This window comes from Globicephala melas, chromosome 8, assembly GCF_963455315.2.
Source record: "Globicephala melas chromosome 8, mGloMel1.2, whole genome shotgun sequence".
Taxonomy (NCBI): Eukaryota; Metazoa; Chordata; class Mammalia; order Artiodactyla; family Delphinidae; genus Globicephala; species Globicephala melas.
The window spans coordinates 43,548,624-43,573,652 of record NC_083321.1 but is presented as its reverse complement, the minus strand read 5'-3'; the positions used below and the strand labels follow the sequence as shown (position 1 = coordinate 43,573,652).

Below are 25,029 nucleotides of genomic sequence, written 5' to 3'. Positions count from 1 at the left end.
TTGTAACTGTGGTATGTCCTGTAAGCCAGGTGTCTTTGTTTTTCTAGGCTAATGTAGGTTTCAGTCTTCTCAGGTGTAATTGTCACTACCACTTGTTCTGCTTTCTAGCTTCTAAAATTGTGTTTCTGGTTTCCTATGGATTTATGCTCTTTAAAAAATTTCTTTATTCTTGTTTCAGAGAGGTTTTGGGAAGCTTTTGAGCTAAATGCTTGTATTCAATTTGTCCTCTTTGACCAGAAATTCTTAATGTTTTTGTTATCTCCTGCCCCAAGCCAATTTTGTTTTAGCCACATTCAACCACATTAGTTGCTGTTCCCTGATGTGCTGTATGCTTTCGTGTGTCACTTGCCCTGAGTGAATAATATGAAATGTTTTTTAATACCTGCTTTTTAGGGAGTTTTAAATGGGTGAACTTTGATTTTACGTGAAAACTATTTAAGTACTTTATTAAGTACATTTTTAGGATTCTTGCCTCTTATTTTCCATTTTTTGGATTAGTCACATAAATGTTTTGTGTCTTAGTACCAAATATTGTAAATTTTTTGCCAAAATGGAGGGGAGAGGCTTAGTGCATTTCTAGAGTACTAACATACCATCACCATCATAGCCCAAGTTGAAAGAAAAGATTGTATTGAAAATAGGGGGTTGTGTAGCACAGGGAACTCTGCGCAATATCATGTAACAACCTAAATGGGAAAAGAATTTGAAAAAGAATAGATACATGTATATGTATAACTGAATCACTTTGCTGTACACCTGAAACTATCACAACATTGTTAATCAACTGTACTCCAATATAAAATAAAAAGTTAAAAAATAAAATAAAATAAAAAGTTATTGCCCAAAAAAAAGAAAAAGAAAGGGGGTTGTGAAAAACATAGTATTAAATATACATTAAAATACCTATTGTAAATTTAGGTTCCAGAAGACATCGACTTTAAAAACTTGATTCATTGGTATTAAGGACCTTATTCAGTTCAGGCAACATGATAAGTGTCATGATATTCAGAGGCATATTCTTTTATGAGGCTTATTACACGGAGTGTTCTGTCTAGGTATTGCTGCTTAGAATCTAATTTTGTACAAACATTCTCCACTGTAAATGATGTGCTTTTTCACATCAAGATTCTTAAAGAATGTATTTTTCCTGAGCCTGCTTTTCTGTCAGTATAATGGAAGAAGGGGTGGATATAGGTGTAGTGTAAGTGAACAGATGTCTCCTCTCTGCTCTACTGAATACTTCTGTTTACTTTGTCTCAGGGTGTGGGAGCAACAGTAATTGCCCTGTTCTTTTGTTTAATGGAACTAAACTGAAACAAGCATACCTAAAGTAGCCATGGACAGGAACATTTTCATTGACATAACACTGTTGCTGCAATCCACTGTCGAGAGTGTTGAGAGATTACTGTTTTTATGAAACTTACTGAGATATATGTCTTGAATTTGTTTTTTGTTGTTGTTTGTTTTTGGCCATGCTGCACCGATTGCAGGATCTTAGTTCCCCCACCAGGGATAGAAAGCAGGCCCTGGCAGTGGGAACACTAAGTCCCAACCACTGGACTGCCACGGAATTCCCAATATGTTTATTTATTTGTTTGTTTGTTTTGGCCATGCCATGCAGCTGTATTGAATTTTTTATGTTTTTAAAAAGCAAGCTTTTAAAATCCTACCCAACCAGCAAAACCTAGCCCTTCTTACTACTATAAGAAACTTTTCCTGATTCTCCTCTTTCAACCTGATAGCATTTTTCTAACCCTGAAATCCCATAACACTGTAACTTTTGACATTTGAAAAATTATAAGTTAATACCTTTATTATTTGTGTTAATACCTTTATTAGAAGCTCTTCAAAGTCAGGACACAACAGTCAGAGTGCCTGGGTTCAACTTCCAGTTTTGTGACCTTGGGCAAGTTATTTAACCTACCATTACCTAAGTTAAATGAGGATACTAGTAACTACCTCCTAGGGTTGTTGGGAACGGTTAATGAGTTAATACATACAAAGTGTCTTCCACTTAGTAAGCACTCTTATAAATGTTATCTGTCATAATAAGTGTTACTACCTTCATTACTGTTATTACCTTCATCCTGTATTCTTCCTAGGGGCCAGCATAATGTACTGTACATTGTTGTTGTCCAATATGTATTGATTAAATAAAAATGAAGTCATTTTAGTTATTAAATATGCTTAGTTGTTTGAAGTCGGGGATCTGATATGACCTGTCAGCATAAATCCTAAATGATTGTTAGATTTGACAGGTTCTTTTATATTATCAAGTAAGACCTGTTTTTACTACTTTTTGATAGTTGAAACATGTGACAAAGTACAAATGAAACTTTTTAGTCTAATGAGATCCTAAGAAAAATTGGTTTAGTATATATAGATATTTGTTGAAATAACTTACTAGATTAACAAGTTATTTGTGTATAAGTTTCAGTATGAAATGTTATTTTAAAGCAGGATTCATGTTAAGAATAGTTTGTTTCTGGGAGAACTTTATGTGTTTGATAATTCTGATTTTCAAAAACTCTAGAGTATAACCAGTTGACATGGATAGAAGAACCAATTAGCCTGTCTATTTTTGTCAGTTGTATTACTGATTGTGCTTTAGATTTGGTGCTGTGTAATTGACTGCTATAAGACTTGCAGAGTCATTCAAATATTAGCAGAAATATAGTGGCTTTCCAGTAGAGAAAAACTTAGGGCTAAGTGACATAATTAAGAAAAAAGATCTGGAATTTAAATCTTTCTGTATACAGTGAGTCCAGTACTTTTGGTTTAGCTTTAAGGAAAACCATGAACCTCATTTATCACCTAAGTGAAATTTTCTAGTATAACCAAAGCATTGTAATTTGACTATAAATACCTTTCTTGTTTCAAATGATATTACCTATTTTTATTTCATCATAAATACGCTTTAATTATTCTTAATGTAGATTTCCATAGTTCTGGATGCTGTCGAATTCATTCAGTTAAGCATTGAGTTAGTAGCTGCCAAGAACCAGAGAATCAAAGATGAATAAGGAATGTGACCTAGTTCTAGTTGCTAGTCTAGTCTGGGAGACAAAAATTTGTAATGAGGCAAATGCATAATTTGGAAATAAAGTGGGCCCATAGAGGAGGGAGCTACCAGCTTTATCTAGGGGATCCTGTGAGAATGTAACACTTAAATTAGGTCACAAAGGATGACTTGACTGCCAAGTAAAGAAGGAAGTAAGAGCTTTTAGTTAGGAGAAATGGCATTTAAAACACACAAGTCTGTAATGCATTTTAAAAGTGGCAGAAAGTTTGGGGTAAATGCATGGGGTGCCTGGGGTTGAGTGAGAGAAGATAGTTCTGACAGATCGTGTTTTAAAATTCTGAAGGCTTTGTATGCCTAAAAAGAATTTAGGTTTTTATTGTGCAGAAATTAGTGGGCAGGAAATGTTTTTTTGGCAGAAAAAGTTAACAAATTTGTTTGTAATTGTTACAAACAAATTCAGTGAAACTTGTTTGCTGAAACATTGTTTACTTGCATGAATGTTTTATATCGCTGCATTAATATTAAACATTTACACACAAACGAAAATGGGGCAAGGCAGAATTTGCTATAATACTGATTCTCTCACCTGTTTTTTTTTTTTTTGCATTTGCAGTCATATAATTAGGTACTTTTTTTTGTTCTTTTAAGAATAAAATGTTTCCCTTTCATAATGCATCTTAAGTGCATTCTCCACATTTGAGTCATCCTGGCAGGATATCCTCTGGCATAATTGTTACATATTTGATATGGATAACACACAGGTAGGTATCTTCAAATAGGCTAACTAGATAGGCCTCATTTGCCTCCAGAAATGTGCCAGTAGCTACACTTTGGTAGTGTAGATCTGGTTTGAAGTCCTGAACACTTGCAAGTGAGAAGTTCAGTGTACTTCAGGGACAGCTGCAGTATGAGGCTTGTAAAAATGTGGTTTCTTCACCTTTTCAGTATAAGACATATTCTTGTGAGTGACTTTAGTAGCTGGTTGCTTTCTTGAGTGCTTTACCACTGGCTTTTTACAGGCATTTGTCTTGATAGGAGCCATAGTATAGAGAACTCCCTGTTTATACCCCCCTTCTTTTCGGCAGCTCAACAGGCTAAAGTGGCACTGGTGCTAGAGTGATGACTGGTGGCGGCTGCAGCAGCAGCAGCAGCAACTGAGAACACCAGAAGGAGTGTTAATAGGGGATTAATGAAATCTTCCCAAGGATTTCCCCAGTGCTCCAAATTCAGTTGACTTTAATATTTTACTGAGAGGAGCTCTTGATTACAACCCCAGTTCCGGGTTGCATTAGAAAGTAGAATTTTTGTATGACTTACCTGGTAAAAGATACGTATTGCTTTAGTAAATATATCAATACATAAACTATCTATGAATTCATATACATTTCTTCCATTTTATAGATATAAAATGTCTACCGTTTTATGTGTTCAGGTATTTTAATTTTGTTGCCTTTAATTTTACGTACACCAAGTTGTATAATTTATTACTTTATTTATAGCACTTTGTGGTAATGAAAGGGAATTGGTGAAAAATTAGATACCTAACAATGAAGTCTCTTATTAAAAGACATCTAAGGGATTTCCCTGGCAGCCCAGAGGTTAAGACTTTGCCTTCCAGTGCAGGGGTTGCTGGTTCGATCCTTGGTCGGGGAGCTAAGATCACACGTGCCTCGTGGCCAAAAAACCAAAGCATAAAAACAGAAGCAATATGGTAACAAATTCAGTAAAGACTTTAAAAATGATCCATATCAAAAAAAAAGACATCTAAGAAATATTACTGCTTTAATTTTGACATCTTAAATTCATGTCTTGAAATATTTACTGTTACATTATTTACCATTAACATAACACAAGTATGATTTTTAAAATTCTAAGAAAAATAGACAGTGATGCAGAAAATATTTCTACAATTCAGTAATATGATTTAACAGTGGAAGGGAAGTAGTAGTTAGGTATTACAGCTCCTTCATTTATAGGGGAGGAAAACATGAAGGCTGTAAAAACCCCATAACTTACTTAATGTCTCACGTAGTGGAAGAGCTAGAATGAGACTTTTTTGAAAAAGTCAAGTTTACTGAGGTATAATTTATATACAGTAAAATTTGTTCCTTTAAGGCATACAGTTTTATGAATTTTGACAAACTTATACAGTTGTATAACCACCACCACAGTCAAGATATAGAACATCTCCATCACCTTAAAAAAGTTTTCTCATGCCTCTTATAATCAACCCCACCTCCCACCTCTAGGCTCTGCAACCACTGATCTGTTTTCTGCCCTCATGTTTTGCCTTTTCCTCATATAACTGGAATTCAAATAGTATGTAGCATTTTGAGTCTGACTTTCATCCAGCATAAAACTACGATGTTTATCTATGTTATCTGTTGTATCACTAGGCTTCCTTTTTATTGTCCAGTGTCACAATTTTTTTATCCATTTATTAACTGGTGGACATTTGGGTTATTTCCAGGTTTTGGTGATTCTGAATAAGCTGCTACAAATATCTGTGTACAGCTTTTTCTTTTGGTAGACATATGTCTTCATATGGTAAGTGCGTGTTTAACTTCGTAAGAAACTGCCAAACTCTTTTCTGAAATGGCTGTACCATTTTGCATTCCATTGAGCAGTGTATGCACATTCCAATTGCTCTGCCTCCGTGTTGGTACTTGGCAATGTCAATATTTTTGTTTAGTTTTTTAATCATTCTAGTTAGTGTGTAGGGATATCTCTGTGGTTTGAATTTGCATTTCTTATTGACTAGTGATGTAGTGTATCTTTTCATTTACTTGAAGTTTTTTATTAAGCCTGCTTTTAAAAAATCATTTTATTTGAATATTACATATTTAAAGTTTTGCTAGTACTGATAGGAGAGAGAAGTAAGAAGAGTACCTATTCTCAAGGAGTTGATGATTTACATAGAGAAAACTGGTAATTGTGTTAAAGAGTATGGCTGTAATTTTGACAGGCTTCTTGAGAAAGGGGGTCATATATTAGCTTTCTGGTGGAGAGGATAATGGTTTGGGAATCAGAAAATGCATTGGTTTGGCTTTGCGTTGCTTATCCTTTCTGGGCCTTTCTTTTTTTTCTTCTTTCTTCATCTCTGAAATGAGGGAGTTGGACTAGATAAGGTATAAGATTTGTCTCTAAATTATAAATCTACATAAACTGTTTGGTAGTAGTTTTTTGCTTTTTTTTCAGTAGTAGGTTTTGTGGGTTTTTTTTTTTTTGCGGTACGCGGGCCTCTCACTGTTGTGGCCTCTCCTGTTGCGGAGCACAGGCTCCGGACACGCAGGCTCAGCGGCCATGGCTCACGGGCCCAGCCGCTCCGTGGCATGTGGGATCTTCCCGGACCGGGGCACAAACCTGTGTCCCCTGCATCGGCAGGCGGACTGCCAACCACTGCGCCACCAGGGAAACCCTGTTTTTTTTAAAAAAAAATAATAAATTTATTTATTTTTGGCTGCACTGCGTCTTTGTCGCTGCGTGTAGGCTTTCTCTAGTTGCGGCGAGCGGGGGCTGCTCTTCATTGCAGTGCACGGGCTTCTCATTGCAGTGGCTTCTCTTGTTGAAGAGCACGGGCTCTAGGTGCACGGGCTTCAGTAGTTTTGGCACTTAGGCTCAGTAGTTGTGGCTCGCGGGTTCTAGAGCGCAGGCTCAGTAGTTGTGGCACACAGGCTTAGTTGCTCCATGGTACGTGGGATCTTCCTGGAACAGGGCTCGAACCTGTGTCCCTTGCATTGGCAGGAGGATTCCTAACCACTGTGCAAACCAGGGAAGTCCCTCAGTAGTAGGTTTTTAAATTATGTAAGAAGGCTGTGCAATCAGAAAACAAAGATCTTTGCAGATCTTTCCTGTCTGATGAAATTTCTGTTACCCAAAAAAGATCATCTTCTGAAATTTTAAATAATATAAATTATAATATAAATATTATAGTTGAGAATTATATATTTCTTTTTTTAAAACACTTAAAAAAATTAATTATTTATTTTTGGCTGCATTGGGTATTCGTTGCTGCACACAGGCTTTCTCTAGTTGTGGTGAGCGGGGGCTACTCTTCGTTGAGGCGTGCAGGCTTCAGTAGCTGTGTCTCTTGGGCTCTAGAGCGCAGGCTCAGTAGTTGTGGCTCACGGGCTTAGCTGCTCTGCAGCATGTGGGATCTTTCTGGACCAGGTCTCAAACCCATGTCCCCTGCATTGGCAGGCGGGTTCTTAACCACTGCGCCACCAGGGAAGTCTGAGAATTATATATTTCTAAAGTCTGTTATAAGGATGGTAGCTGACAGTTCTATGATAATACATTTTGTATGATACTATATTATTATTATTATCATTTATGGAGCATTTTTAAGATGTTCTCTTTTGATCTTCAGAAAAACTCTTTGTGAACCATGAGAGTCAGAGATAAGTGACTTGCATAGGATTACACGGCTAAAAGAAAAGTAGCCACCTTGACCTAAGGGTTCTAGCCTAGATCCTTTGCCTCTGCACTACATTGCTCTTTGCACTGTAGACCATTCCAGTAGGAAATAAAATCTTTAAATTGTTTTAAATAACCTTAACATTTTTTTCAGTTGTATAGTTTCATGTTCAGGGTATTATAAAATTTATTATCCATGCTTCTAAATAAAAAGCATGGTAACACATAATATAAAAATCTACTTTGATTTAGTAGTAATGCAGTAGAACATTCAAGACTTGTAAACAAGTCAGTTGTATCACAAGCTGAGTCACTGCTTGTCAAGAACAGCCTACTCACAGAAGAAAACTTAGCTGTAATCAAAAATAAAGATAACAGGAATAGTAAAGGATATATTATATACCCTCCTGAGAGTAGTTTAGTTTCTAAGTATAGATGCCTTAACAGTGGGTTACCCATTAACAGTAGTAGAACGACTGTTAAAAGGAGTATGGCAAAAGCGGGAATGGTGTTAGGATAGAAGTGAGAGGAAAAATACTATTATCATAATTTTAATGACACAAATATATTCAACATTATGAAGTCATCAGAAAGCTTGTATTTCTTAGGAGATCTGTGTTCATATGTGACCTTAGGTTTCTTAATTTGTTGTTCATCTGTAAAATAAGGACCTTGATCTGATGTCCAAAGGTTCATCCATCTTTAAATATATGTATTATAGTTCTGTGTGTGTGATGAGTCATCTGATTGATTGCTTCTTAACTATCAAATGAAATATGTTGATCATAGTTAAATAGATTGTAAACTACTCTTTTAAAGTGCTGAAACTTTACACTGTTACTTTTCTACTAATCAATCGAATGAGTACTTGATGTAATCTGTTACAAGAAAAAATGTTACAGAGTTTTCAGAGTTTTATATATTTAGTTTTCTAATTATATTATGGGGGTTCTGGGAGCTTGATTTATGGGTATTTTAGAAGGAAGTGGAATGCAGGATTCTGAGGGACACCTAATACTAGAGCACAAAGGCAGGTATGAAACTGTATTTTTACAGAATTTTAAAAACAAATGTTATATGTTGACAGGCAGTTGATGTTATCATGTTCTATATTAGTTTAAGTTCAGAAAATCCATTCCATGATATATTAAATAAGTACCTGTTAATATTGCAAGTTAGTTTATCACAGAATCTGTATTTAAGTAAAATAGTAAAGTAGAATGTACTTACAATTTTTTTATGCCTTGAACTAAGCTTTTAGAATAGGTACAAAGTCATCTTTTAGAAAATTCCTATATGAAGATTTGAATTTGAAGAAACAATATATATGAAGAAAGCAGGTTAAAGCAGGGAGTGATTATTATCAAACTTCCTTTAAATAGTAAAAGCCCTTGCAGTAAAAAAAATTTCAAAATTTAAAATCATTTTGGAAACTTTTCAGAGTTTCCAAAATCAATTCAATTTTTAAAAATTTACTTAGAAGTTTTAAGAGCACACTATGCTTCCAAAAGCATCAGCTATAACATATTATGAATTATTTTCCTGAATGAATATATTTTGTTTAGAGAATTCCCTAAAGGACCTTAGACTTTCTGCTTCTGTGGTTTGTTTTTGGTAGTTAAGATTTTAAAGTACCCGTTTTTATTTCTAAGCTAAGTAGAATCACACTTAATCTGCTTATGTTTCTTCCTACACAGTTGTTGTGGTCTTTATTCATGTTCATATTGTATCTTTATGATTTTCTGAAGTATTTACGTATTCCTGACTAATCTCCTCAATTCCTTGGACATATTTGTTTGTTTGTTTTGAGTATATTAAGAAGAAGAGCTAAATTCTGTTTTTTAAAAAACTGATACAAACCTTAGATATGTGAAAGAATTTTTTTTTATTAGAGATTTGAGCTTAAAATGAAATATTATGAAAAGCTATGGTTAAGAAGACTGAGCCATTTGGGGGAAGTTATAGAGGATGCTAGTGAAAATGGACTTAACGTGGATACTAAGAAAGTTTTGAATTTTTGTTAGTAAAATGTCATTTGTATCACTTTCTGATTGTAATGATTAATAGAGATGTTTTATTATAAAGGCTTGACTGTTTAGGAATGCTAAACAGAAATGGGAAATGTGACATATTTAAATGATATACTATTAAAAGTTTCAGAATACCTACATATACATTCTTAGTCATTTGATTACTTTCCATTCTATACAGTAATGTCTTTAATGTTAACTTTTGAATGGAACAAATCATCTGTTTATTTTGATGATTAAATTATTCTATATTTGGCCAGTGAGAGCCTTTTCAACTGGTTCCTGTGTCCTTTTGACATATCCCATCAATGTTGGAGGATGTCCTTACTTTCTGGCAGTGCAGGGCATTCCAAACTCTTTGTGTATTTTCCCAGCCCTAACACTAACATCAGCCATTTCTACAAAGACCTATGGACCCTTTTTGTGGAGAATCGTATTGAGAAACCAAGATCTGGGCATTAGATGTGTTTATTGCTACAGGGATGTCATTGCTTCTAGATACTCTCAGTGGAAGGAGGTAGAAAATATGCACAGACATGTATATAAACATGAAATCTGTTTTTATTTCTATATCTGTTTCTCTGTAAATGTATGTATATATACAATCAAATCATCTGTAAGTCCTTAATCCATAGGCAAAAAAATTTTTTTGGTTTACAAGAAAAAAGGGAAATTTATTTCATGCTTATACATATATTTATATATATCCATAATATATTTTATGCATATTATGTGTCTGTAATACAGAACCATTGGAAACCCAATTTGCAGACAGTTTTGCTGCTTCCACAAATTTTGGTCATAAGTTCTCTATTTAATTTTTTTTTAAAAATATATTTATTTATTTATTTATGGCTGCGTTGGGTCTTTGTTGCTGCGCGCGGGCTGCGCCGGGCTTTCTCTGGTTGCCGTGCGTGGGCTTCTCATTGCAGTGACTTCTCTTGTTGTGGAGCACAGGCTCTAGGCGCGTGGGCTTCAGTAGTTGTGGCTCGCGGGCTCTAGAGCACAGGCTCAGTAGTTGTGGCGCACGGGCTTAGTACCTCTGCAGCATGTGGGATCTTCCCGGACCAGGGCTCAAACCCATGTCCCCTGAATTGGCAGGCGGGTCCTTAAGCACTGCGCCACCAGGGAAGCCCTGCTGTGCTAGTTTTGTCATTTGTTTTCTGTAGACTCAACATTCTGTTTGCTGTACACACTAGGAGTATAGTCCTTGGAATCTCCCCAGATCTTTTTCATGTACTGTTGTTCAGGAGTGTCTTGGTTATTCTTGTAGTTTTACAGATTTGTACAGGTTTAAGAATCAGCCTGTTAGTCCTCCCTCCACCCCCAACACACACACACACACACACACACACACACGCACGCACGCACTCTTGGAATTTTGATTGGCATTACATTGGACCTATAGATTAATTTGGGAAAGTTAACTTTTTTACAGTATTGAATCTTCCAATTTATGAACATGACACATCTTTCATTACCTTATCATTTATTCAGATCTTTGTTAATTTCTTACAAAGCGATGTTATAGTTTTTTTCATAAAAGGCTTGCAGATTTTTGGTTAGATCTATTCCTAAGTATTCTATAAGATGCTATTGTAAATAGTTTTTTTACTGCATTTTAAATCTGTTGTTGGTTTATTGGTTTTTTAATGCATAGAAACTTTGATAAGCTATTATTAATGGTAATAATTTATATGAAAAGTATTTTGGGTTTTCTAGGTAGACAGTCATGACATCTGTGTATAATGACTGTACTTCCTAATCCATTTAGGTTGTTTTTCTTTTTCTTCCTTGTCGAACTGTCCCTTTGGTACAGTGTTGACTGGAAATAGTGACTAGTGTGCAACCTTGTTTTGTTCTTAAAGTGAGAGCTTTCATCATTTTGTCATTAAATATGTTTGCTGTAAATTTTTGTAGATGCACTTTATCAAGTTAAGGAAATACTCTTCCTATTTTGTTATGCATTATCATGAAAAGATGTTTATTTTCAGATGAATTTTCTGTATTGTATCTGTTGTCATGATTTTCTCTCTTAACCTGTTAATGTGTGGCATTATGTAAATTGATATTTCCAATGTTAAATGAACCTGGTTGTGATGTATTATGCTTTAATACATTGCTAGATTCAGTTTCCTAATACTTGGTTTCACATATTTTGCAGTTTTCATGAGTGGTATTGTTTTATAATTTTCCTTTCTTAATATTAGTCTTTTTAGAGTTTAATATCACATGTTAGCCTCATAGTATGATTTAGAGAGTGTTCTTCATTTTCTATAGCTGTGAAGAAGTTCTGTAAAAATCAAATTACCTTTAGAGTATTTGGAAAATCTTAGTAAAATCATCCAGGCATGGAAGTTTTTCTTGTTCTTATTGGAAGATTTTTAACTACTGACTCAATCTGTTTAATGACTTGAGCACTATTGTGGTTTTCGTTTGTTTTCCTTTGAGTTTGTTTGATGACTATTATTTTTCTGGGAGTTTATCCATTCCATTATGTTTTCAGATAAGTTGGCATAAATTTGCTTGTGGCATTCTTTTATCTTTTGTTCTTGTTGTTGTTGTATCTAATAGTTACATCCCCTTATTATAATATTTTTGTGCCTTCTCGTTTTGGGGGATTGATCTTACCAGTGGTTTGTCATTAATTAGGTTTTGTTGTTGTTCAATAAAATCAGCTTTTGGCTTTGATAGTTTTCGTTATAGTATTTTTATTTTCTATCTCATTAATTTCTGCTTTTATCTTTTTATTTCTCCTGTTCTGGTGCTTTAGTTACATGACATAGATTTTGTTGTTGTTTTTGTTTTCTGCTTCCTGGAGACCAGCCACAGCCCCAAATGCCAGATAGTAGCAGAGAACTGACTATTTTTTCAGCTCTAGATTTTTGTAGTTCTTCCTGGCTTTTTACTCTATCTTACCTCTGACTAGTACCACAAAGGCTCACCTATTTTGCCAGGAAAGCTCCCTGCTTCTCCCCTGCCCCCCTTATTCTGTACAAGTTTGATATGTTTCCATTATCATTTGGTTCTAAATATTTTCTATTTTCCATTATTCTTCTTTGACCCATCAACTAGTATATGTTAATTTTGTAATTATGTGATTTTCCTAGTTGCCTTTTTGTTACTGATATTTAATTCAGTTGCATTATAGTGAAAGAAAGTGTTCTATATGATACCAGTCTTTTGAAGTTTATTGAGACTTGCTTTATAAAAAAGCCGAGTATCAGGTCAGTTTTTATAAATATTCTGTGTGTGCTTTGAAAATATATATATTTGCAGCTGTTAAGTATAGTCTTTGCATGTATCTGTTATATGAGCCTTGTTAATTTTGGTGTATGTTTTTCTGTAATATTGTTAATTTTTTGTTTTTGGTTTTTTTGGTCTATTAAACCTATCAAAAACGTGTATTAAAATCTCACACTAATATGTTGGATTGATTTATTTTTCATTATACTATCAGTTTTTGCATTGTATATCTCAAAGCTGTTTTATTTAATATATTCAGGCATTTAGAACTGTTACATCCAGGATAATCCCCCATCTCCAGATCCTTAACTTGATCATATCTGCAGTCTTTGCCATAGAAGGTAAAATCTATAAGCTCTTGGGATTAGGACATATTATCTTTAGGGACATGATTTAACCTATTCCATTATTGTTGTTTCTTTTTCTTTTCTTTCTTGGCTTCTTTAGGTTCAAATGATTTCTTTCATTCCACTTTTTTTCTGTTGGTTTGGACATTATATACCGCTTATATTCTTTTAGTGTAAGTGTTTTTAAAATTAACTAATTTAATATGCACAGTTACCAAAGTCTAAAATTAATCATCTTTAATTTCCTCTTGAATAGTGTAAGGATGTTAGAATGCTTTAATTCCAGTAACACCCTCACTTGTATGGTATAATTGTTATATACTTTAATTCTCTCTTTTTTTTTTAAACATAGAAGACATTGTTTAGTTTACCCACCTATTTGTCACTTCTTTTGCTCCTCACTTTTTAAAATTGTGATAGTATACACATAACATAAAATTTACCATTTTAACCATTTTTATGTGTGCAGTTCACTGGCTTTAAGTGCATTCACATTGTTGTGCAAACATCACTACCAGCCATCTGCAGAACTTTTTTTTTTTTTTTTTTTGCGGTACGCGGGCCTCTCCCTGCTGTGGCCTCTCCCATTGCGGAGCACAGGCTCCGGACACGCAGGCCCAGCGGCCATGGCCCACGGGCCCAGCCGCTCCGCGGCATGTGGGACCCTCCTGGACCGGGTCACAAACCCGTGTCCCCTGCATCGGCAGGCGGACTCTCAACCACTGCGCCACCAGGGAAGCCCTGCAGAACTTTTTGTATCTTCCCAAATTGAATCTTTGTATCCATTAAGCAATATCTCTCCCTATCCTTCCTCTTCCTCGTCCCTGGCAACCACAATGCTACTTTCTGTCTATGAACTTGACTTCTCTCCTTCTTATATAAGTAGAATCATACAATATTTGTCCTTTGTGTCTGGTTTCTTTCTCTTACCATAGTGTCTTCAAGATCCATCCATGTTATAGCATATACCAGAATTTCATTCCTTTTTAAGGCTGAATGATACTCCATTGTATGTTTATGCCCACATTTTGTTTATAATGTCATGCGTCAATAGACATTTGGGTTGTTTCTATTTTTTGGCTATTGTGAATAGTGTTGCTATCCTGCTAAAACGTATACTGTTTTCCAGTGGAAGCACCATTTCACATTCCCATCAGCAGTGCACAAGGGCTTCAGTTTCTCCACACCCTCCAACGCATTAGTGGGAGTTTTGTTTGCTTGTTACCGGTTTTTGGTTTTGTTTGGTAATAGCCATTCTAATGGGTGTGAAGTGGTTATCTTGTATTTTTTATTTGTATTTTCCTAATGATTGGTGATATGCTTGTTGGCTCTTTGTATATCTTCTTTGGAGAAATGTCTATTCAAGTTCTTTGCCTATTTTTTAACCAGGGTTTTGGGGTATTTGTTGTTGTTTTGGGGTTGTTAGAATTCTTTATATATTCTGGATATTAATACCTTAACAGATACATGATTTGCAGGTATTACCTCCCATTCCATGGGTTGCCTTTCTGCTCTCTTGTCCTTTGGTGCACAAGCATTTGAATTTTAATGAAATCCAATTTATGTATTCTGTTGTTATTGTCTCTGCTTTTGGTATCATATCTAAGAACCATTGTGAAATCCAATGTCATGAAGCTTTTCTCCTATGTTTTCTTCTAATAGTTTATAATTTTAGCTTTTGCTTTTAGATCTTTGATCCATTTAGAGTTAATTTTTGCAGCTATTTATTTATTCTTGTATCCCACTCCTTTGTCAAAGACAAAATAACTACTTTGGGACCAGAATTTAAACACTGAGTAAAAATGTTACTACCAAAGAGGGAACTAGATCTAGTACAGAGACATGGGAGTGAGGAAGTGACACAAGACTCAAGAGAGGGAATATGGTTTTTCAAAGCTGAAATCCATGAACAGTCTTTTTCTCCATGCCTATGATTAGCTGACAATATATTGGATTGGCCAGAAAAGTTCATTTGGGAAACACCCGAACAAACTTTTTGGCCAATCCCATATAAGCACTTTGTTTAGACATTGCATGTGCATTGAGCTTGGTGGTGGTTTTTCTAGAAAGTTGTCCTCCTGGTGACATGATTATGGCACCATAATAGTTGTTTAGTAGAAATCAGGTATGTCTCACTGTTGTCAGGCTAGATCAGAATTCATCTCTTACTCTCTAGGATTACTTTTCCTTCTGCCCATGATACATTTTTTTGAAAGGTTACTGTGAAATATAATTTTCCGTAATATAAACAGGAAGACAGAAGAGGAAACATCCTCTCTTTCATCATGAACTTTCAATGAAGTTCTAAGAGCATATGATGCCTCAAGCTTTTGTAGTCTTTTGTGATGATGAGGATACAAGTCTCTCATAGGTCTAAGAATTGACCTGCCTCAAACGAGTGGTTCTCACTTGGAGTCTCTTATGTGGTTATAGACAGATGTTGACTGGGATTTTAGACCTTAGAAAAGATTCTTAGACAAAAAAAACACTGAGTGCCGAAGCATAAAAACTGGTAAAGAAGAAAAATACCTTTTTAAGGGTTTCTTTAATGAGGATCTACTGGTCATAAAAATCTTTGGTTTTGTATTCCTAAAAGACATTTTTGCTGTATATAGCATTCTGGGCTACCAGTTACTATTATTTAGAAGATTAAGGGTATGCTTCAGTCTTCTGGCTTCCATTTTTGCTGTTGAGAAATCAACTGAAAATCTAATTGTTTTAGTTTATTTAAAGGTAATCTCTCATTTCTCCCTGCCTGCATGTAAACTCTGTATTTACTTTGCTTGAAATTTGTTGGGTTTCTTGAATCTGATTTGGTATCCTCCATTGGTTGTTGAAGTTCATCATGTATTTAAATTTTCTCAACTTCCATTCTCTCTCCCTTCACCTGGATGTATCCTTTTTACTGTATCCTTCATGCCTCTTTTACTCTAATGTTTTACGTTGTTCTGTCACTAAAAGTTTAGAAAATTTTAGTTCTATCATATGAGATTCATTAATTCTTCAATATTTTAAATACATTTAAACTTTGTGATTTTTACTTTTATTATTATATCCTTTTCTAGGAATTCTGTTTGTTACTTTTAAAAGCCTGCTGATTGCCAACGTCTACTCATGAATTCAAAGTTCTTTTTTATTTCTTGAAGCATTTTTCTTTTATAATGTTGCCAATAGTTTCAATGTTGAAACTTTTATTGTATGTCATCTGCTATGTTTTATTCTTTGCTGACTCTCACTCATGGTGCCTTTTTTCTTATGTATTTAGTGATTAAAAAACAATTTTGAGCTGTTCATATGTCTTGTAATTGTGAAAATAATTTTTATGGAAATTATATGAGCTTTGGAATACAGATGGCTTCTTTCAGAAGAAAATTGTGATTGTTTCTGCCATGTATCTGGGAGTACTACTGTTGTGGAACCATTTTCAAAGTAATTCTTAACTTGTGGGTTTTTTTAAATACCACACAGATAGTGTGAATTGGGGCTGCAAATCAACATGAGGGCCAGTCTGTGACTACATGTCCTCAGGAGTACCACCCCCACTTCACTCCAAGGTTTAAAACAGGCAATCATCTTTTAGTCTCTAGGAGAAGAGAGGTGGAAGAGTAGCAGGATAGGCAGATGTATTATTTTTAAATTAAACTTTTAATTTTGAGTTAGTTATAGTTTCATCTGTAGTTCTGAGAAATAAAAAAGAGGTATCATGTACTCTGTATCCAGTTCCCCCTAATGGCAACATCATGTAAACTATAGTGCAATATAACAATAAAGGTATTGGCATTGATACAGTCAAGATACAGAACATTTTCATCTCCACAAGGATCTGTCATGTTGCCCTTTTATAACTACACTCACTTCCCTCCCACTCCCAGCCCCTCTTTGATTCCTGGCAATCTCTTAGCTGTTTTCCATTTCTATATTTGGTCATTTCAAAAATGTTGTATAAATGGAATCTTACTGTATGCAACCTTTTGGACTTGGCCTTTTATACTTAATATATAATTCTCTGGAGGCTTCTCTGGGTGTCCCATGTATCAACAGTTTGTTCCTTTGCTTATTAATGTCCTTGGTATGGATGTACCACAGTTTGTTTCCATTCAGCTGTTGAAGGACATCTAGATTATTTACGGTTTTTGGATATTATGAGTAAAGCTGCTATAAAATTCATGTATAGGTTTTTGTGTGAACATAATTCTTCATTTCTCTGTGATAACTGTTGAATAGTACAGTTGCTGGGTTGTATGGTAGTTGCATATTTAGTTTTTTCAGAAATTACCAAATGGTTTTCTAGAGTAGCTGTACCATTTTACTTCCCAGCAGGAAATTATGAGAGATCCAATTTTTCTGCATCCTTGTCAGCATTTGGTGTTGCCACTATTTTTAATTTTAGCCATTCTGATAGGTGTGTGGTCATATCTCATTGTGGTTTAATTTGTATTTATCTAATGGCTAATGATGTTGACCATCTTTTTGTGTGCTTACTTGTCATCTGTTTTCTTCATTGAAATGTATCTCATGATTTTTGCCTGTGCTCTAATTATATTGTTGCTTTTTTATTGTTAGGTGTTCAGAGTTCTTTACAGTATAGTCTAGATACTAGTCCTTTGTCAATTATGTCGTTTGAAATATTTTCTCCCAGTCAGGAGCTTGTCTTTTCATTCTTTTTTTGTGTGTGTGTGGGATTTTTAGTTCCCTGAGCAGGGATTGAACCTCGGCCCTTGGCAGTGAGAGTGCTGAGTCCTAACCACTGGACCGCCAGGGAATTCCCTGTCTTTTCTTTCTTAACAGGGTCTTTGCAAAATAGATATTTCAGTTTTGATTACATCCAGTTTATCAATTTTTCTGTTTGTAAATCATGCTTTTGGTGTCAGGTCTGAGAACTCTGCCTATTCTTAGCTCTAGAAGATTTTTTCCTATGTTTTTTTTCTAAAAGTTTTATAGGTTTACATTTTTCATTTAAGTTCATGATCTATATTTAGTTACTTTTTGTATAAGGTGAGAGACTTAGGTCCAGGATTATTATTATATTTTTTTGCCCATGGATGTCCAATTATTCCAGTACCATTTGTTGAAAAGACACTCTTTCCTCCATTGAGTTGCTTTTACACCTAGTCAGAAATCAGTTGGGCATATCTGTGTGGCTCTCTATTGTATTCCATTGATCTCTATGTCTATTCCTCTACCAATACCACACAGTCTTGATTACTCTAGCTGTATGATAAGTCTTGAAATTGAGTAGACAGAGTCCTCTCACTTTATCTTTTTAGTTATTCTAGTTCCTTTGCCTTTCCATATAAGTTTCAGTATATTCTTGTCTATATCTTCAAAAAAACTTGCTGGGATTTTGATAGGACTTGCTTTAAAAACTGTATTTTTGTTTGGGAAGAATTGACATCTTTACTATGTTGAGTCTTACAGTGTAAGAATACATTTTGTTGCTTTATTTATTTAGATCTTCTGTTGTCCTATTATGAGCAGAGAATATACTCTATTTGATTGTAGTTCTTCTAAATGTGTTAAAATTTGTTTTATGACCTGGGATATGGCCTGTCTTGGAATATGTTCCAAGTGCATCTGGACAGAATGTATATTCTGTCCCTTTACAAATGTTAATTAGGTTCTGTTGGTTGATGGTATTGTTGGTTTTTTTCTGTGTCCTTGCTTATTTTCTGTTTAGTTGTTGTAGCAATTGTTGAGAGAGTTGTTGGAGTCTCCTAATTATTGTAGAGTTATTTTATTATTTTAGTTTTACTGGTTCTGGCTTCACAAATTTTGCAGCTGTTTGGTTCATACAAATTTAGGATTGCTATGCCTTCTTAGTGGATGGGCCCTTTTATCATTATATGTTTCTCTCTATCTCTGATAATTTTCTTTGTTCTGAAGTCTACTTTAACTGATATTAATTTTTAAAATTAACTCTTGCTTTCTTTGATTGATGTTTGCATGGTACATTTTTTCCCTTTTTTACTTTCATACTAAATATTTTACATGAAATATATATCTTATATGTAAATTTATTTTAAAGTGTTTTATGTATATCATGTATTTGACATAGTATGTATTATCTATGTACATCTTTGTGTGTGTAGGTGTGTGTGTCTGAGTTTCTTCGAGACAGCATATAGTTTTTTTTTTTTTTTTTTTTTTGTGGTATGCGGGCCTCTCACTGTTGTGGCCTTTCCCGCTGTGGAGCGCAGGCTCAGCGGCCATGGCTCACGGGCCCAGCCGCTCCGTGGCATGTGGGATCTTCCCGGACTGGGGCACGAACCCGTGTCCCCTGCATCGGCAGGCAGACTCTCAACCACTGCGCCACCAGGGAAGCCCGACAGCATATAGTTTTAATTTACCCTCCTAACTCTCTTTTAATTGGTGTGATTAGGTCATTTATATTTAATGTAATCATTAACATGTTAGCATAAACCTCCCATTTTATTTTGTTTTCTGTTTTTCATTTTGCTGTTATCTTTCACTTGCCTTCCTTTGTGTTATTTGAATATTTTTTAAAATTTCATTTTGATTTTTCCATACTGATTTTGATCATATCCTCTTGTAATAGCTTTTTTAGTGGTTCTTCTGTGTATATACAAGTTTATCACAGTCTACTGGTGTCATTATTTTATCAGTTTAATTGAAATGTAGAAACATTACCTCCCTTTATGTCTTGTTACCCTCCCCTGTCTACAATATAATTGAATTAAATACTTTCTCTACATACATTTATAACCACATCAAGCAGTCTCTTAACTTGTGCTTCAACTGTCAAACATATAATAAAAACTGAAGAGGAGAAGGAAAATGTATTCTATTTAGCCATATTTTGCTAACTGTGTTCTTTTTTCTTTCCTGATGTTCTAAGGTTCCCCTTTAATCATTTCCTTTTTTGTTTAGAGAACTTCCTTTAGCCATTCCTTTAGGGTATTTCTACTGGAGACAAATTCTTTTAGCTTTCTTTTATCTGAGCATGTCTTGAATTCTGCTTGGTTACAGAAGCAATTTCTGGGTCATTCTTAAAGGACATTTTTCTGGTTAAGGGCTCTTGGGTTAACAGTTATTTTCTGTGAGCACCTGAAAAATATTGTGCAACTTCCTTCTGGCCTCCTTGGTTTCTGATAAGAAAGTTGTCCCACTTTTCTGTTCTCTGTGTGTGTGTATGTATGGTTTTTTCCTCTCTTTGTCTCATTTGTGATAGTTTCTATTGCTGTGTCTTTAAGTGGTTTATATAATCTTTTGTTCAGTGGTACCTAATCTGTTAACCCCATCCATTCTATGTTTCGTCTCAGACATTGTACTTTTCATCTTTAGAAATTTGAGTTGGATTCTTTTTTAAATTTCCTTTTTCTATAATTGAGTTTATTAATCTTTTCTTTCATAGCATTTAATGTTCAAGTCATGCTTTTTTATAATTGAATTTTTATTTTGGGTATAGCTGATTTACAATGTTATGTTAGTTTCAGGTGTAGAGCAGAGTGGTTCAGTTATACATATACATATATCCATTCTTTTTCAGATTTTTTCCCCATATAGGTTGTTATAGAACATTGAGTAGAGTTCCCTGCACTATACAGTAGGTCCTTGTTGGTTACCTATTTTATATATGGTAGTGTGTATATGTTAAGCCCAGACTCCTAATTTATCCCTCCCCACCCCCTTTCCCCTTTGGTAAACATAAATTTATCTTCCAAGTCTGTGAGTCTTTTTTTTTTTTTTTTTTTTTGCGGTATGCGGGCCTCTCACTGTTGTGGCCTCTCCCGTTGCGGAGCACAGGCTCCGGACGCACAGGCTCAGCGGCCATGGCTCATGGGCCCAGCCACTCCGTGGCATGTGGGATCCTCCTGGACCGGGGCACGAACCCGTGTCGCCTGCATCGGCAGGCAGACTCTCAACCACTGTGCCACCAGGGAAGCCCTGTGAGTCTATTTTGTAAATAAGTTCATTTGTATCATTTTTGTAGATTCCAGCTATAAGTGATGTCTTTCTCTGTCTGACTTACTTCACTTAGTATGATAATCTCTAGATCCATCTATGTTGCTGCAAATGGCATTACTTCATTCTTTTTTATGGCTGACTAATATTCCATCGTGTGTATCTACCACATCTTCTTTATCCATTCATTGATGGACCTTTACGTTGCTTCCGTGTCTTGACTGTTGTAAACAGTGCTGCAATGAACATTGGGGAGCATGTATTTTTTGGAATTATGGTTTTCTCAAGATAGATGCCCAGGAGTGGGATTGCTGCATTATATGGTAGTTCTGTTTTCAATTTCTTAAGGAACCTCCATACTGTTCTCCATAGTGGTTGTACCAATTTACATTCCCACCAACAGTGTAGGAGGATTTCCTTTTCTCCACATTCTCTCCAGCATTTATTGTTTGTAGAATTTTTGATGATGACCATTCTGACCAGTGTGAGGTGATACCTCATTGTAGTTTTGATTTGCATTTCTCTAATAATTAGCAATGTTGAACATCTTTTCATGTGCTTTTTGGCCATCTATATGTCGTCTTTAGAGAAATGTCTATTTAGATCTTATGGCCATTTTTTGATTGGATTGTTTGTTTTTTTGATATTGAGCTGCATGAGCTGTTTGTATGTTTTGGAGATTAATCCCTTGTCAGTCACACCATTTGCAAATATTTTCTCCCATTCTGTGGGTTGTCTTTTCATTTTGTTTATGGTTTCCTTTGATGTGCAAAAGCTTTTCAGTTTAATTAGGTCCCATTTGTTTTTGTTTTTATTTCCATTCCTCTAGGAGGTGAATTGAAAAAGATCTTGCTGCAATTTATGTCAAAGAGTGTTTTGCCTGTGTTTTCCTCTAAGAGTTTTATAGAATCTGGTCTTACATTTAGGCCTTTAATTCATTTTGAGTTTATTTTTGTGTATGGTGTTGGACAATGTTCTAACTTCATTCTTTTACATGTAGCTATCCAGTTTTCCCAGTACTACTTATTGAAGAGACTGTATTTTCTCCATTGTATATTCTTGCCTCCTTTGTCATAGTTTAGTGGACCATAGGTGCGTGGGTTTATCTCTGGCCTTTCTATCCTGTTCCATTAATCTACATTTCTTTTTTTGTGCCAGTGCCATACTGTTTTGATTACTGTAGCTTTGTAGTATAGTCTGAAGTCAGGGAGCCTGACTCCTCCGGCTCCATTTTTCTTTCTCAGGATTACTTTGGCTATTCAGGGTCTTTTGTGTTTCCATACAAATTAAAATTTTTTTTTTTCTCTAGTTCTGTGAAAAATGCCATTGGTAATTTGATAGGAATTGCTTTGAGTCTGTAGATTGCCTCGGATAGTGTAGTCATTTTGATTGATTCTTCCATTCAGGAACATGATATATCTCTCCATCTGTTTGTGTCATCTTTAATTTTTTTTCTTCAGCATCTTATAGTTTTCAGAGTACAGGTCTTTTATCTCCTTAGGTAGGTTTATTCCTAGGTATTTTATTCTTTACAATGGCAAATGAGAATGTTTCCTTAGTTTCTCTTTCTGATCTTTCATTGTTAGTGTATAGAAATGCAAGAGAGATCTATGTATTAATTTTTTATCCTGCAACTTTCTGAATTGATTGATGAGCTCTAGTAGTTTTCTGTTAGCATCTTTAGGATTTTCTATGTATAGTATCATGTCATTTGGAAACAGTGACCGTTTAACTTCTTTTTTTCCAATTTGGATTCCTTTATTTATTTTTATTCTTTGATTGCCATGCCATTGCCAGGACTTCTAAAACTATGTTGAATAAAAGTGATGAGAGTGGACATCCTTGTCTTATTCCTGACCTTAGAGGAAATGCTTTCAGCTTTTCACCATTGAGTATGTTAGCTGTGGGTTTGTCATATATGGCCTTTATTATGTTGAGGTAGGTTCCCTCCATGCCCACTTTCTGGAGAGTGTTTATCATAAATGGGTGTTGAATTTTGTCAAAGCTTTTTCTGCATCTATTGAAATGATCATATGGTTTTTATTCTTCAATTTGTTAATGTGGTGTATCATACTGTTTGCTTTAGAAGAGTAGGTGTTAAGTCTTCCCTAAATGTTCAGAATTCCCCTGTGAAGCCATCTGGTCCTGGACTCTTGTTTGTTCGAAGTTCTTTAATCACAATTTCAATTTCAGTAGTTGTGATCGGTCTGTTCATATTTTCTATTTCTTCCTAGTTCAGGTTTGGAAGGTTGTACCTTTCTAAGAATTTGTCCATTTCTTCCAGGTTATCCATTTTATTGGCATATATTTGCTTGTAGTAGTCTCTTATGATCCTTTGTATTTCTGTGGTGTCAGTTGGAACTTTTCATTTCTAATTTTATTGATTTGAGCCCTCTCCATTTTTTTCTTGGTGAGTCTGGCTAACAGTTTATCCATTTTGTTTATCTTTTCGAAGAATCAGCTTTTAGTTTCATTGATCTTTTCTATTGTTTTCTTCATCTCTATTTCATTTATTTCTGATCTGATCTTTATGATTTCTTTCCTTCTACTAACTTTGGATTTTGTTCTTCTTTTTCTAGTTGCTTTAGGTGTAAGTTTAGGCTGTTTATTTAAGATTTTTTTTGTTTCCTGAGGTAAAATTGTATTGCTATACACTTCCCTCTTAAAACTACTTTTGCTGTGTCCCAAAGCTTTTGGATTGTTGTGATTTCATTTTCATTTGTGTCTAGGTATTTTTTGGTTTCTTCTTTGATTTCTTCACTGATCCATTAGTTGTTTAGTAATATATTGCTTAGCCTCCACGTGTTTGTGTGTTTTTACAGGTTTTTTTCTTATAGTTGATTTCTAATCTCTTGGTGTTGTAGTCCAAAAAGGTGCTTGATATGATTTCATTTTTCTTAAATTTACCAACGTTTGCTTTGTGGCCCACCATGTGATCTATCCTGGAGAATATTCCATGTGCACTTGAGACGAATGTGTATTCTGCTGATTTTGGATGCAGTGTTCTATAAATATCAATTAAGTCCATCTGGTCTAATGTGTCATTTAAGGCCTGTGTTTCCATATTGATTTTCTGTCTGGATGATCTGTCCATTGATGTAAGTAGCAGTGTTAAAGTCCCCCATTATTATTGTGTTACTGTCAATTTCTCCTTTTTTGGTTGTTAACATTTGCTTTATATATTGAGGCACTCCTATGTTGAGAGCATAGATATTTATGATTGTTATATCTTCTTGGGTTGATCCCTGATCATTATGTAGTGTCCTTCTATTTCTCTTGTAACTGTCTTTATTTTATTTTATTCCATTTTTTAAAATTTTTTAAATTATTTTTTTTGTACACGTTTAGTTTTATTGTAACAGTTTTTTAAAAATTTTTATTTTTGGCTGTGTTGGGTCTTTGTTTCTGTGCATGGGCTTTCTCTAGTTGTGGCGAGAGGGGGCTACTCTTCATCACGGTGCGTAGGCTTCTCATTGCAGTGGCTTCTCTTGTTGCAGAGCATGGGCTCTAGGCGCACAGGCTTCAGTAGTTGCAGCATGTGGGCTCAGTAGCTGTGGCGCATGGGCTCTAGGGCAATGAGCTTCAGTTGTTGTGGTTTGCGGGCTTAGTAGTTGTGGCTCGTGGGCTCTAGAGCACAGGCTCAGTAGTTTTGGTGCATATGCTTAGTTGCTTCTCAACATGTGGGGTCTTTCCAGACCAGGAATTGAACCCATGTCCCCTAGATTGGCAGGCAGATTCTTAACCACTGTGCCACCAGGAAAGTCCCGTAACAGTCTTTATTTTATAGTCTGTTTTGTCTGATATGAATATTGCTACTTCAGCTTTCTTTTGATTTCCGTTTGCATAGGATAACCTTTTCCATTCCTTCACTTTCATTCTATATGTGTCCCTAGAACTGAAGTGAGTCTCTTGTAGACAGCATGTACATGGGTCTTGTTTTTGTATCCATTCACCTATCAGTGTCTTTTGGTTGGAGCATTTAATCCATTTACATTTAAGGTAGTTATCAATATGTATGTTCTTCTTGCAATTAAAAAAAATTATT

The 25,029-nt window shown here is 35.1% G+C and overlaps 1 protein-coding gene across 4 annotated transcripts in view; it reads left to right on the top strand.

The window, feature by feature from the left end:
• Positions 1-25,029, top strand: part of USP47 (ubiquitin specific peptidase 47) — a 123,407-nt gene that overhangs the window by 9,721 nt on the left and 88,657 nt on the right. The window contains exon 2 of one of the 4 annotated variants that reach the window (XM_060303500.1): positions 5,493-5,569. The exons of the other annotated variants lie outside the window; for them this stretch is intronic. Coding sequence (XP_060159483.1) covers positions 5,567-5,569 — 3 coding nt within the window. The 5' untranslated portion in view covers positions 5,493-5,566. The remainder of the gene's footprint in view (positions 1-5,492; positions 5,570-25,029) is intronic. 4 annotated transcript variants of the gene reach the window in all.